The 14934-nt window shown below is 41.9% G+C and overlaps 2 protein-coding genes across 2 annotated transcripts in view; one reads left to right on the top strand and one right to left on the bottom strand.

The window, feature by feature from the left end:
• The first annotated feature begins 537 nt into the window (after positions 1-537).
• Ppapdc1b (phosphatidic acid phosphatase type 2 domain containing 1B) lies at positions 538-5490 on the top strand. Its single transcript, XM_013025701.1, has 7 exons — positions 538-706; positions 784-892; positions 1152-1242; positions 1501-1564; positions 2155-2279; positions 2866-3036; positions 4460-5490. The coding sequence occupies exons 1-7, from the start codon at positions 609-611 to the stop codon at positions 4621-4623; spliced, it is 822 nt and encodes a 273-aa protein (XP_012881155.1). The 5' UTR covers positions 538-608; the 3' UTR covers positions 4624-5490.
• Positions 5491-5809: 319 nt separating this feature from the next.
• Positions 5810-14934, bottom strand: part of Ddhd2 (DDHD domain containing 2) — a 25865-nt gene continuing 16740 nt past the window's right edge. Inside the window, exons 10-16 of the mRNA XM_013024299.1 lie at positions 14324-14437; positions 14064-14219; positions 13592-13694; positions 13298-13468; positions 12498-12657; positions 8630-8736; positions 5810-8012 (exon numbers count right to left, since the gene is read on the bottom strand). Coding sequence (XP_012879753.1) covers positions 8655-8736; positions 12498-12657; positions 13298-13468; positions 13592-13694; positions 14064-14219; positions 14324-14437 — 786 coding nt within the window. The 3' untranslated portion in view covers positions 5810-8012; positions 8630-8654. The remainder of the gene's footprint in view (positions 8013-8629; positions 8737-12497; positions 12658-13297; positions 13469-13591; positions 13695-14063; positions 14220-14323; positions 14438-14934) is intronic.

Genomic DNA, 14934 nt, shown 5'->3' with positions numbered 1-14934 from the left:
TTTTTGTACATTATATTTACTGAAATGTTGCCTTTTTTATTTTACAAATACTTTGGAATTCAAATGTGTTTTCAGGTTCTGTGAGGATTGATTTGGAAACGTTTTTAATGACATTCCACTAATTTCCGATTTTGCTTGAGATCAACCTCAATAAATTGTCTTGTATGTTCCAAGTTCAGTATGTGGGCTTGTTCTTTGCCTGTAATGTCTTGCTACCACTCACTGGGGCAGAAGGCTGTCACCAGGGCCATGAGGTGACACAAAACTGCCCGTCTCAGCCGGCTTTTCTTCCTTCAGTACTAAGGACCCGAACCTTACAGTGACCTTGCCGTGGTTGACGATGCCCCTGCTTTGCCAGGCACCCATGATGTTCTATGGCACTGGTTTGAGACCCAAAGGCGGTGTGCAGCGTGGCCGGAAGCGGGCTCCCTGTGGACAGAAGCCGGGCCCGCGCGGCTGGCTTTTCCTCTCTGGGAAGGTGGCGCTCGGCCGCTCGCCCCGCTGCCCCTCCCACTTCCTGCTTCCTGGAGACTCGGCCGTCAGCCGGCCCTGGACCCAGGGCCGCTCTCCACCTGGTCGAGCTGGGCTGCCCTCGGCGCGTGCCTGCCATGTCGCTGTGTCTGTCTGTCCGAAGCGGCGTGCCGGGGACGGCGGTGGCCTGTGGGGTCGAAGTGTGCGTGCGGGTCGTGCTGTTCGTGGCCTTCCTGTAAGGGCGTGCGGGGCCCGGCCCGGGCGCGGCGGCTCCGTGCGCTCCGCGGGAGCTCAGGCCCTCTGTTCCCCCAGGGTGACCGAGCTGCTGCCCCCCTTCCAGAGGCGCATCCAGCCGGAGGAGATGTGGCTGTACCGGAACCCGTACGTGGAGGCGGAGTACTTCCCTGCCGCGCCGACCTTTGTGCGTGGGGGCTCGGCGTCGCACCCTGGTGGCTAGCTGCTCCGCAGCGGGCAGGCCGCCCGGGCTGGCGGGGGACAGGGGGACGGGACGGCGGGGGAGGGGGGGTCCGCCGGGAGCCCGGCCCGCAGCCCCTCCGGAGGAAGTTGGCTCACGCAGCGGGGCCAGCAGCAGGCCCGCGGGCGCTGGGCGCTGGGCGCTGGGCGCGGCGGCCCGCGCGGGATGCCGCTGGAGCTGTGCTGTGCTGTATTCCGCCTGTCAGGTCATCGCGTTTCTCTCTCCGCTGTCTCTCATCTTCCTGGCCAAGGTTTTCAAGAAGGCTGACGCCACAGACAGCAAACGAGCCTGCCTAGGTAAGAGCTAACCCCTCCTGCTGCTCTTGGTGTCGGCAGCGAGATGGCAGTGATTGGGGGGTTCAGCCAACCTCTACCCGAGACGGACCGCTGGTACAGTAACCACCCACTGGTGAACAGGCAGGCACTGGCTTCTTTCCCATTCGTGTCTTGGCCTGCTCAAGCGGTGGTCCTTGAGGGCCTCATGGTGGGACACAGATTTTGGGATTGTCTGGGGTGAGCAGGGCCGACAGCACTAACAGCTGCTTTGCTTTCCAGCAGCCACCCTTGCCCTCGCCCTGAATGGTGTCTTTACCAACACAATAAAGCTGATAGTGGGGAGGTGAGTGACTCGTCAGCAGCCGAGGCCTCAGCTTTTTCTCTCCCTTTTTCTTTTCTTTTTTGGCCAGTCCTGGGGCTTTTCCTCAGGGCCCGGTGCTATCCCCCAGCTTTCTCACTCAAACATGACCTCTGCCACTTGAGCCACAGCTCCACTTCCTGCTTTTTGGTGTTTATTTGGAGCTGAGTCTCATTGGACTTTAATGCCAGGCTGGCCTCCATATCTACTTTTTTCTCTTTTTTCATTCCCCAGAAGCTGCCTGCTCTCTCTTCTATCCTGAACGTAACCGCTAACCTTATTACAGCCTTTTGGCATTTGCCACCAAAACCACAGCCACCTGTGGTGTCTGGCATACCTCTGAAATCACCCGTGATTAGCTGTGATTGCCCTGAAATGCGATCACATGCTAGAATGACTTTTCTTCTTTTCCTAATTTAAATATTGGCCCCAGGACTAAGGCTGTTTTTCTCTTAGTGTGATTATCCCAATCCAGTTTTAATATTATTTTGTCTGGGACATGTGACTAACATGTACAACTAAAAAGTACTTCAAGTGTGAATGATGTTTGCTTAACCTATGCTTATTTTTTCCAGGCCACGCCCAGATTTCTTCTACCGCTGTTTCCCAGATGGGCTAGCCCACCCTGAGTTGATATGCACAGGGGATAAGGACGTGGTCAATGAGGGCCGCAAGAGCTTCCCTAGTGGACATTCTTCCTGTATGAAGTTCATATGGACTCTGTTTCTATTCTTTCTTCATTACATTTAATGGAAAGCTGGTAGTGGGAGGAATATCTAACCCCAGTTGCGCTGTGCCTACCAGCAGGAACCCCTGCAACTTCACTAGTCCTGAAGAGTAGCATAAATATTAGCACACAGGGTTAGTCTCATGAAATCTGCACATTTTATTACTATGTGCTTAAATCCTAGTAGTATTCACAGAAAATCCTAACCTTTACTGAAGTTACTGTGTAGTCAAGTATGCTGAAGCTTTTTATTATATTCCTACCTCATTTGTAGATCACAATAACCCAATGAGGTACTATTATTTTTATAATTCCCATCTATGGAAAGCAAAAGAAACCTGTCCAAAGTTGTGTAACTTGCACTCCCAAAACTAATCTCAAGTAAAATATGACTGAATTTATGACACAAAATGTCCTATATTTTTTCTTTCCTTTTTCCTTATAACTGTACACAGAAACATACAAAAAGGGACAGCGCAAACTCTTTTGCCCTGGCCTCCTGTGGGGAGATGAGTGGTTTCCAATAGGACGCACATTAGTTGTGGGTTTTCTCTTCTAGTTGCGTTTGCTGGCCTGGCCTTTGCCTCCTTCTACCTTGCAGGGAAGTTACACTGCTTCACACCACAAGGGCGCGGGAAATCTTGGAGGTTTTGTGCCTTTCTGTCACCTCTCTTTTTTGCATCTATAATTGCTCTGTCCCGCACCTGTGACTACAAGCACCACTGGCAAGGTAAGATGAGTCATGCCTCAAGAGTGTCTATGTTTCACTCATCTTTATCCTTAGAGACTGGCAAAGAGAAACTTTACTCACCAAGCATCTGTTCAATGAACAAGTAAGTGTGTGTAGATAATCTGGGTTCTGTATTATGTGCATCTTAAGGCCAGATGAGAGGCAAACATTATCCTTTTAAAGAGATTACCAAAATAGAACTTGTGATTTTTCCATTATTTGAAGCATGAGACTGAATTGAATCTGTAAAAAATACTTTTAAGCCAGGCATGGTGGCACCAACCTGTAATCTCAGGACTTGGAAGGCTGAGGCAGAACTGGGAGTTCAAGGCCCCCTGGACTACACAGGGAGATTTCTAAGGATATTGTCCGAAGATTTTCATTCCAAAACAAAACTCATGAGACATAAAATTATAGTTAAACCAAAGAAAGTTAATCTGAACGCTATAGTAAAACACCCAAATTTTAAAAAAAGGATTGCCAAAGAAAAGCCGCAGTTGAAGTCTGACAAGCTGGCAGTGTTGCTCGGAGGCCTCAGGAGCTATATCTTAATAAGCAGAGAAGCTGGGCACCAGTGGCTCACCTCAAGATACTAGGAAGCTGAGAACTGGATAAATGCAGTTTGAGGCCAGCCAGGACAGGAAAACTCACTAGGTTCCATCTCGTTAATCAAAAAGCCAGGCTAGTGGCATGGCTCAAATGGTAGAGTGCCAGTCACGCAGACAAGCTGAGCAAGAAAGCCCTGAGTTGAAACCCCAGCACCAGCCCAAAAAAAAGAAATGAGAGGTAACTCCTGAGCCTGACCGTAGCCTATGCTAGCCTCAAACTCTCCATCTTCCTGCCTCAGCCACCAGTATTAGGTTACAGGCTGTGCCACCATGCCCAGCCAGAACTCTTGACATGGTGAAAACAGGTCAATGAATAGCACTAGAAGAACATTTGTTATTCTTCTGAATTAAAATTAATTTAGTCCACTTTGAACAGCAATTACTGACTAAAGGTATAGGGGGTTTTGTTTGTTTAAACTAGTCCTGGGGCTTGAACTCAGGGCCTGGGTGCTATCTCTTGAGTTTTCTTGCTCAAGGATAGTGTTCTACCACTTGAGCCACAGTGCCACAGTGTATGATTGGAGATAAGTGTCTCCTGGACCTTCCTGCTTAGGCTGGCTTTGAACCATGATCCTCTAGGATTTCAGGTGTGAGCCACCAGCATCCAGCTTTAAAGGTGTTTTAACTGAGTACTTTGTAACACTAAACGATACATTTAAGAAAGCCTAAAAAAACCATAAATGCAGAGTTGAGGCTTTTTCAGCTCCTATACATATAGTATCCTCAAGGATCAAGTTGTTTAATATTATGCGGCGTCTAAATATGATTGAAGAATCTAATTGACTACAAAAAGATTTTATTTCTTCTCTCCTCAGATGTATTAGTTGGGTCCATGATTGGAATGACCCTTGCCTATGTGTGCTACAGGCAGTATTACCCTCCTCTGACTGATGTGGAATGTGATAAACCACTTCAGGAAAAACACATGCTTCCCACTGCTCAGAAGAAACCTGGTATTCCTTACTGTATGGATATTTAAAAGTCGAATTTATCTCAGTGGAGAACAAATGAATCACCCCTCCTAACAAACATACACAAGACAGGAATTTCTGGCCTTTTAACTCCTTCCAAGGTACAGATGATATTGGGCCTTCTGTTATGCACTTTGCCCTACTTCACATGGATCTATCATGAAGACTCCAGGCCATTCTCCACCTCTGAACGCGTCTCCAGCGTCTGGTCCATCAGACTGGCATCCCCAAATCCTGTTTTTCCATTTAATCTCAATGCTTGCTCTTTGAAGCATCTTTCCACAAAACAGACTACATAGCACCACTTTATCCTAGAAGCTGGAGTTAAAAATCACTGAAACGTAACTTGAAGTCTTAAACTCTGGGGCCTAATCAACTGAAGTTTGAATTTTTTTACTTTCTCTAGTGAAAATTCTATCAAGCTTTAAGGGAGAAAATGTCCAATTTTGGTTGATGCTCCACTGCTGAACCTATGTTATCAAGTCCAGACATCTGATACTGTTTTCCATTTTGTTGAATTACCATGAGAACATAGTAAAAAAGAAAATGGTGAGGACTGTGATTTCAGCACTCCCAGGTAATTCTACCTCATTTGTCTCCGAACTGTGCTCAAGCATTTCTTGCCAGAGTCAACTCTGCCAGCTGACCATTTGTTATGTGGAGACTCTGAGCATCTTTTCCTGTCTTCTCCTACGGAACACCTGTGTTACATTATGAGAGCACTACTGTAGGATCTATCACTGCCTTTCTCTTTTGGAACTATACTTTAAATATGATTTTGTCTTACGCTTATCTTTCTACAGGATACGTTCCATGCATTTTCTTCTTTAAGTCAACATGATATTCAAATAAATGGTGAATATTACTTTTTGTTTTAATACCACTGTAGGGCTGGACTGTGAACACTGGTGTCCCCATCACACATAAGTGATCAATACCACTGCTCTCTGTAGCACTAGCTGATATTTATACGAACGGAAGGACCATTTCTGAATTGACCTTGTAATTTCCACACTTTAAATTTTGAACTATATTTGCCTATGACAATGAAAATACTAGTCATAGGAACATAACTTAGTATTAGTTCTTTGCCTGAAACTTTTGTTTTAAACTTATTTTGGTAAGACATAAGAGAAGCAAATAGTTACTGCACTAATTTTCCTTGTGATAGATGAGGCCAAACAAAAGTAGGCAACTAGTCAATACAGTTTTATTTTAGTATTTACTAAAGTTTTGTATATAATCACGTAAAAAACAAACATTTCAAAAGTGCAAAATATTAGAAAGCTAATCAGTGCTATCAACTTTCCAAGCAAACAGTGACTTATTGAAATAAGCAATCTTAATTCTGTAGCTAGGAGTACGTAAAAAATAATGTTACATTGGAGTCTAAAAATAGGCTTGGTCAGAGATTGCACATGATACAAGTGAAGCAGTGCAAATGATGCATGACTAAATAAAGAACTTCAATCGAGCTTATTAAATGTGTGTACTATGCAGCCAGAATTCCACTAGTAGAAGGATGAAGTAAACCACCAGGAAAGGAGGCTTCCATTCCACTCCAGTGGTTCCTTTAGTTCTACGGGTGTTAAGCTGTCCATCTTTGGTTACGTTACAGGACTCAACTCTTAGTTGTCCTTTGGTTTATTCTTAAACAACTAGTTGAAGACATCAACTTGACAAAACTCTTACTCAGAATTTATATAATAATAAAAATAAGGAATTCCGTTTATCTGAAACTTAGCAGCTTACTTGTTCAGCACTTAGTCCATATGCAGATGATAAGGAAAGGCCAGGCTTGACTGTTACCTAACCCTCTCCTCCATAAACATAGTGACAATAATTAACCTCCTTGTCTATACAGAAAAAGTTAAAGACCATTACTATCTGAGGAATGGCTTCAGTGACTATTAATACCAGTGCTTTGGATACCATGATATATTGGCCAAAATATTTTATAAATTACAAAATATAGGTTGCCTACCTCTGCCACTTGTATCTCTGGAAATCCAAGAGGAAGCCTAAAGGGCTCATAAAGAGAACTGAATGACAATAAATGCTGTTAAAGGGAAGAAAATACCTACAGCAAAGTTGTGAGCAGATGCTTAGGAAAAAGTTTAGTCTATAGTCACCTGTGTTCTGCAAGGTAAATCTCACTGTGCATGCTCTTAACTGACAGTAACTGCAGTAGCTGCTCCTGGAACTTACAGGCATAGGGTCGGGTTTTTTTCAGAATAGTTATGTCCTCCTAGTCAGATGCATTTGCTCAACTAACACAGCCTTTTAAATAAGCATTCTGTTTAACAGTACCGATACTTACAAAATGTTTTTGAAGAGAACATCACAGCACCACCTTTATCCAAGTGGGACTGGTAGGTGATTTCAACTGTTTCACAAGGTACCCCCAAGAGATTTCATTTATAACCTAAGTAGCCAGTAAAGGCCATACAATGTCAGGTTCATCAGCTTTTACAACTTCACCCTCAACACAAGAATACAAGTGTTATCAAAGAATTACCTAAAATCTCACCCCAAATCCCACAATTTGAAGTATGGTATAAATGGGGCATCTATAATAGATAACATCATTGCTTTATACAGATGTACCTACTGTGAATTAAATTCTCCACTTTAGACTTATAGCAGCTCAGTCATAAAAACAATGAATAGCGTCAGTGTTCCCTAGCAGTAAGTCCAGTTCTAAGAGTGTAAATAATGTTCTTCATGGTAGCTCACACTTGTAATCCTAGCACCAGGAAAGCTGAGGCAAGAGATTACAGCTTCAATGCCAACCTGGGCTACATAACATAGCAAGATCCTGTCTCAGAAAAAAACAAAAACAAAAAAACCCAATTCTTATCCAGCTTCATTCCAGTCTATCTTGTCATAAACACGAAGGAAAGAAACAAGGTAAACCTAGTAGCCTTCCTCGATACCCACCTAGATTAGCATTCAGTGCAAAAAAAAAAAAAAACAGATAAGTGTACCTTTAAATGCCTTCAGTATTTCAAGACTCTGCTCCCAAATTAGAATATCATTTTCTAAAAATAAGCAATAATTTCCTTTAAAAAAAACAACTAACCAACCCTAAACCAATCTAAAACAAATAGACCATATTCCATCTCATGAGATCAGCAAGAAGTGTGGCGCCTAATATCACCAGACAATTAGATGATTCAAATGCCCCCATAAAGAGTGGCAAGTGTTTACTTGAAGTCGGTGGTAAAATGGAAATAGCATCTTCCCCTTGCCTTTCCACTCAATTCCAAAAAGGGAGATCATCTTCCAAAGACATGGTGCATAACGAGCAGACAACATGCAGGAAATGATGCAGCTGAAGAGAAGATTTCAGCAACGAACAGGTGGGTTTTCAGGGGAAGGACCCCTCAAAGTCCATCTAGGGAAAGAGTAGAAGAGGTCACGCAGTCACAACTGGAGGCAAACAGCAACAATACAGAACACTACAGGCTTTCTTGTTTCACATCTGAGAGGATGAGTATTATAAAGCTCAGAATGGGCTATCCACTGTTACTTGCCAGAGTAACTCTTGGATAATCAAAACTGTTAAGATTCTAAATTCAAATCTTAAAAGATGTCATTAGACAAAATCCCAAGCACAATGTTGTTAAGTGGGCAGTTGAACACCTTCTCTAAATTTTAACCAGTCTCTAGTGAACAATAGCTTAAGGCTCCACAATTCCTTTTAACATGCTAACATGTAAGCACTACACTGCATACATGACATTTTAAAACTTACATTAAACCAAGTGCTGGTAGCTTGTGCCTATAATCATAGCTATTCAGGAGGCTAAGATCTGAGAATTTCAGTTTGAAGTCAGCCTGGGCAGGAAAATCTGTAAGACTCTTATCTCCAATAACCACCAAAAAAAAAACAAAAACAGAAGCAGAGCTGTGGCTCAAGTGGTAGAATACCAACCTTGAGTGAATAAGCTAATTAACAGCCCTGAGTTCAAACGCCTGTACTGGGGAGAAAAAACAAAAAAGCCAACTTACATTAAACAACTATAGATGGATCATTTTATTGTAAGGGCTGATCAAGAAAGATACCCTGGGTTTGGTAGATCTCTTTGAGAACCAACAATACTGTATCTTCAGACTCCCTGTAAAAGGAAAACCTTATATTGAAAAAGGACAGAATGAGTATCTGCTGAATGCTTTGCATGTATTATTTTAATCCATACAATTACCTTCAAGCACATTTTTCACTACTCCAAAAATATGTAATCCAGAGGTGACATAATTAGCAATGGTTTGGAAAGTGATCTAACATGCTAGAACTCTAGCATGTCTGGAAACATTCATGAAGCACTGCCTTACAGACATAAAGCTTAAACATTTCTCTAGATCTATGGTTCATTTTGGGTCATGAATTTAAGAATCTAATGAGGTCTATAAACTTCTGTCCAAGAAAGAGAAAATATATATAATCAGAACTACAAACTTGGATTTCAGTGGCTTTATAGACTACCTTCCACCCCATCCCCAAACTCCAAACACAGATCCCAAGAAACTCCTAAATCAACAAGAGAAAATTAGGTATACCAGATATAAACAGATCAATAAAAAAGGACTTTCAGGGCTGGGAAGGTGGTTCAGTGGTAGAGAGATTGCCTTGCATGCTCAAGTCCCTGGGTTCGATTCCTCAGTACCACATAAGCAAAAAGAAAAAAGCTGGAAGTGGTATTGTGGCTCAAGTGGTAGAGCGCTAACCTTGAGCTGAAGAGCTGAGGGACAGCGCCCAGGCCCAGAGTTCAGGCCCCATGACCAGACCCAAAAAAAAAAACAAAAACAAAAAAAAAAGGACTTTCAGGGCTGGGAACGTGACTTATGGTAGACGGCGTGCCTCGCATGCATGAAGCCCTGGGTTTAATTCCTCTGTACCATAAAAACAGAAAAAGTTAGAAGTGGCACTATGGCTCAAGTGATAGAGTGCTAGACTTGAGCAAAAGAAGCTCAGTGCCTAGGCCCTGAGTTTAAGCCCCAAGACTGCCCCCCCTCCCAAAAAAAGGACTTTTAAGACATAGTCCCATTAGGTATAGTAGTTTAACAATATCAAATCTATTAATAGTGTTGAGACAACTGAGAAAAAGACATGACCTAGATCTATCCTTAATCATTATTAAGATAAATTTAAGCTATAAAACATTACAATAAACTATAAGGATTTTTTAATAAGGAAGACACAAATTATAAAGTCCAGAAAGCAAAGACCAAAGTAAAAATTATGTTTTTACTTGGCAAAAACCAATATTGTTAATACCAGAAAACAAACTGAGGAAAATACAGTACTCAATCCAATACTGTCAATATGAAGTAAAGGATGTAGATAACCCCTAGAAAAGGAAATTAAAATGACAAGAGGCTCAATTTTATTCATAAAAGGAATACAATTAAAACTTATAGTGTACATGGGATATGTACATTTAAAAACTATAAAATATCACTAACAGAAATTAAAGATGGTCTAAATAAACTGAAAGATACATTTATGGCCCAGAAAACTCAGTCTAACACTCAGAATTATTAAAATGTCAGCTCTCTATAGATAAAATGCAATTAAAGCTGCCTGCTGGTGGGTGGCTCACACCTGTAATCCTAGCTGCTCATGAGGCTGAGATTTAATACTGAGCTTCAAAAGAGAGTTTGGGGAGGAAGTCTGAGACTCTTTTTTTTTTTCCTTTTTTTTTTTGCTGGTCATGGGCCTGAACTCTAGGCCTGGCTGCTGTCCGGGAGTTCTTCAGCCTTCAAGGCTAGCACCCTACTTGAGCCACAGTGCCACTTCCAGCTTTTTCTGCTTATTTGATATTGAAGAATTGAACCCAGGGTCTCATGCACGCAAGGCAAGCACTTTACCACTGAGCCACCTTCCCAGCCCAGTCTGAGACTCTTATCTCCAATTAACTATCAAAAACACCTGAAGTGAGCTGGGTGCGGTGGCTCACGCCTATAATCCTAGCTACTCAGGAGGCTGAGATCTGAGTATCTCGGGAAAGTCCATGAAACTCTTATCTCCAATAAACCACCAGAAAACCAGAAGTGGCACTATAGCTCAAGTGGTAGAGCACTAGCCTTGAGCTGAAGAGCTGATGGACAGTGCTCAGGCCCAGAGTTCAAGGCCCACCACCGACCAAAAGAAAAAAAACAACAACAACAAAAAAAAAAAACTAAAGTGGAACTGTGGCTCAAGTAGTATACGTGCCAACTTTGAGCGAAGTGAGAGAGGACTGAGTTCAAGCTATTTGTCTTTATGACAATAAAACACCATCTGGGTCATTGTGGTCTTATAAACTTTGAATTCAGGTAATATAAATATCTCATTTTTGTTGTTTTGTTGGTTGTAGGGCTTGAACTCAGGGCTTGGTTGCTGTCCATAGCTTTTCCACTCAAGGCTAGCATTCTACCACTCTGAGCCACTGCACCACTTTCAGTTTTCTGGTGGCTAATTGGAGATAGAAGTCTCACAGACTTTCCTGCCTGGGCTTGTTTTGAACTGTGATCCTCAGATCTCAGCCTCCTGAGTAGCTAAGATTACAGGCATGAACCACCAGCGCCTAGCTGTCATGTTTTTATTCAAGGTTTGGCTATTGTATTTTCCAATATATTTTAGAATCAACTTCTTAATTTCTACAAAGACATTTGCTAAGACTGATATTTGTCGCTCATCTACAGATCAATTTAGATTCTTTTCTGTGCCCATACTAGGATTATAGGCATGAGCCACTAGCACCTGGCATCTACCAAATATTTGTAAAACAATTAAAGAACACAGAAAAAGACAGAAACAAGGTGGGCATAGTAACACATGCCTATAATCCTAACACCTGGGAGACTGAGGCAAGAGGACTGTAAGTTCAAGGCCAACCTAGGCTATATGCCAAGACTCTGTCTCAAAAAAAAAAACAAAAACAAAAACAGGGCTGGGAATGTGGCTTAGTGGTAGAGTGCTTGCCTAGCATGCATGAAGCCCAGGGTTCCATTCCTCAATACTACATAAACAGAAAAAGCAAGAAGTGGTGCTATGGCTCACATAGTAGAGAGCCCTAGCCTTGAGCAAAGAAGCTCAGTGACAGTGCCCAGGCCCTGAGTTCAAGCCAAGAAAGAAAGAAAGGAAGAAAGAAAGAAAGAAAGAAAGAAAGGAAGGAAGAAAAGAAGGAAGGAAGGAAGGAAAAAAGAAAAGGCAGGCCCTGGTGGCTCCTACCTGTAATCCTAGCTAGTCAGAAGGCTGAGATATTAAGAATCATAGTTCTAAGACAACACAGGCAGAAAAGTCAATGACACTACATCTAAATTAACCAGGTAAATGCCAGACTGGAAGTGTGGCTCAAATGGTAAAGTGCCAGCTATGTGTAAGAAAACTGAGTGAGAAGAACTGAGTTCAAGCCCCAGTACTGGGTACCCACAAAGAGAGAGAGAGAAGGAGAGGGAGTGAGAGGAGAAAGTAGAGGGTAGGGGGAGGGAGAGAAATAGAAAGAGGCTAAGATCTGAAGATTATGGTTGGAAGCCAGTGTGGGCAGGAAAATCCATGAGACTCTCATCTCCAATTAATTAACAAAAAGCCAGAAGTTGAGCTGTGGCCAAAAAAAAAAAGCTCCAGTAAATAAAAAAAGGGGCTGGTAGTATGGCTCAGTGGCAAAATACTTGCCTGCCATGTGTGAGACTCTGGGTTCAATTGCCAACACTGACAAAACAAAAACTTAAAAGTCTGGAAGTGACACTATGGCTCAAGTGGTAGAGCGCTCCCCTTGAGCTCAGGGACAGCGAGCTCCCAGGCCCAGAGTTCAAGCCCCACAACCGACAAAAAAAACCAAAACAAATCAATTGCCAACACTGAAAGACAACAAAGCAAATAATCAAAACTCACCAGTAACATAGGTGGCTTTGTAAAGCAAATAAATATTCATTAAAACTTTCAATAGGTTTCTCCTGTAGCACATAGTCGATGCGCTGGCCTCCATTGAGCATTCCCACATTGATGGGGGGGTCTTCTTTCACTGCCACAGGGGGCTCTTCGGTGTTAACATCTAAATACAGGAGAGCCACTGTAAGAACCTAAGTCTGCAGGATTTCATGTTACTTCCCAGCAGATTACAAGTTTATCTTATGATGAGACACTCTATTCAGAAAGCTCTCTTTCCTTGCATTTTCTTTCCTAAAGCTCTTGCTAATATTGTCCAATCGCTTTTTTTGTGTGTGTGGATGTGTTCTCAACATATCCCATTACTTGCACCAGCAATAGCTAAATCATTCTGCTAAACTGGATGTAAGCAGGGACAAAGCTCTTTGGGAAATTGCAAACTAAAAGTGAAACTGAACAGGCAACATTCCAGCTATTCCCTAGACAGGAAAATAAAAGTGACCCACAAATATACAGACATTTATCCTATAAAAACAAGGAATTTCATGGAGCAGACTCTTCACATCACTCCCGTTGTTCCAAAATGGGGAACATTTTCAAGCCTAGTTAAGTTTGTCTTGACATTTTTTCTCACATATAATATTCTATTACAATTAATGGTTATTACTATAATAGTTAAGGTGAGCAGAATTGAAGATTGACTGCACTTCACATGAAGGGAAAAGAATATTATAGGTGAATAAGAACTCCACATCGTGGAGTTATTTGGCCTGATACCAATAATCAATGTGTGCAGTGTCACTGACCACTGGACTTTTCCAAACTTGACTCAGATTCTACTTCAGTTTCTTCTGCTGTTTCTGAAGCTTGTAAGGCAGGATATGGAGCTCTTGTGAAAGACTTCCAGGCCATCCGCAGTGAACCTAGCAAGTTGTTCTTAAGATCCATACTCATCCTGGTTAAGCCCTCTCTCAGTTCTGAAACATATAAAGAATATCAAATGGTATACAAGACAACATAGCAAGACAAAATGAATGAAGTCCATGTAGTTCATATCAGCCAGGAGGTCTAGAATTATCAAGTTCCACATGTAGACTTACCTAAGTGCATTCGCTTCCTGCCCTTATGATGTGGGATCAGCATTGGTTCAAATTCTACTCCGGGAACTATCATTGGTTCAATCCTATAGGCCACAGGATCAAACTACATTGAGGGAAAAAAAAACCAAAAACAGCTCTATTTATCCCTGCTGAACAAAGTCTGAGAAACTGTGTCACTTAGGTCAGAGTAATTATAAGCTTGAGGTGTGGCAAGGCTCAAGACATAGAGTATCTGCCTAGCAAGGGCAACACCCTGAGTTGACATTCTAGTACTACCAAAAAATAAAAAGAATATCCTAAGCTTAAAAAAAAAGAATGCTTCTTCTGCCCCATCATTTACAGGTCAATACTATTACAATTAGTTGTCCCATTATTAGACTAGACTAAAATGAATCAAACAATGAAAAGTAACATGCTATTTACCAATAAGCTCTAATATTCAGAAAAACCATGACAGCTGTACAATGCTTACAGGATGATAAATATTGAAGAAACCATTGCATGTTGGAAATCTGTAATTGGGATCAATTCTTTTTAGTCCTCGAACAGTAAGGAACATTCCGATAGGTGACCCAAAGGCAAAGAATATTTCTGGTTTATATTTGAGCCGGGGATATTTTACAGACACCTCAAAGAAGAAAACAAGAACATCTCTCATTAAAAACAAAAGTTACATCTGTTTCTACCATACAAATGGTAACAAGAAAAAAAAATATGACCAAAGAGAATTACCTGCCCAATGCCAACATCTAGATAGTCATCACTTCTGCTATCAGAACTGCTGCAGAATTCAGATCCTTTGGAGCTATTAACCTCAGAAGCAGATTGTGTTGGTCTATTAATACCCTAAAGAATAAAAAATAGTTAAGTGCGCTACTATATAGTAAAATAGCCAAAGTATTATTCAGGTTTCTCTGCTTTAAAAGGGTGTGTGCAGAAATTTTAAGTGGCAACAAATAAGGTTGCCTTTAGGCAGCAGTTGAATCTTCAGGCAACCATCATGAAAGAAAACAACAGAACACTGAAAGAAATGTTGAGGAGTTCTCTGAAATGCTGTGCTTCTCGAACCAAGACAAGTAAGATGTTGCTATGGGTACAGAATCTATTACAAACTAGACCAAGGAATTGGGACTTAAAATAGAATTAAGCCAGCTACAAAAAAAAAATGTTGAAAAAAGTTAATTATTAAGATATGGAAAGAATTTTTTTTTTTTTGGTCTGGTCATGGAGCCTGAACTCTGGGCCTGGGGTGCTGTCCCTCAGCTCTTCAGCTCAAGGCTAGTGCTCTACCACTTGAGCCACAGCGCCACTTCCGGCTTTTTTCTTTTTGCTTATGTGGTGCT

The sequence above is a fragment of the Dipodomys ordii genome, unplaced genomic scaffold (genome assembly GCF_000151885.1).
Source record: "Dipodomys ordii isolate 6190 unplaced genomic scaffold, Dord_2.0 Scaffold4, whole genome shotgun sequence".
Lineage (NCBI taxonomy): Eukaryota > Metazoa > Chordata > Mammalia > Rodentia > Heteromyidae > Dipodomys > Dipodomys ordii.
The sequence above is the reverse complement of the archived record's forward strand: the minus strand, read 5'-3'. Positions and strand labels throughout refer to the sequence as shown.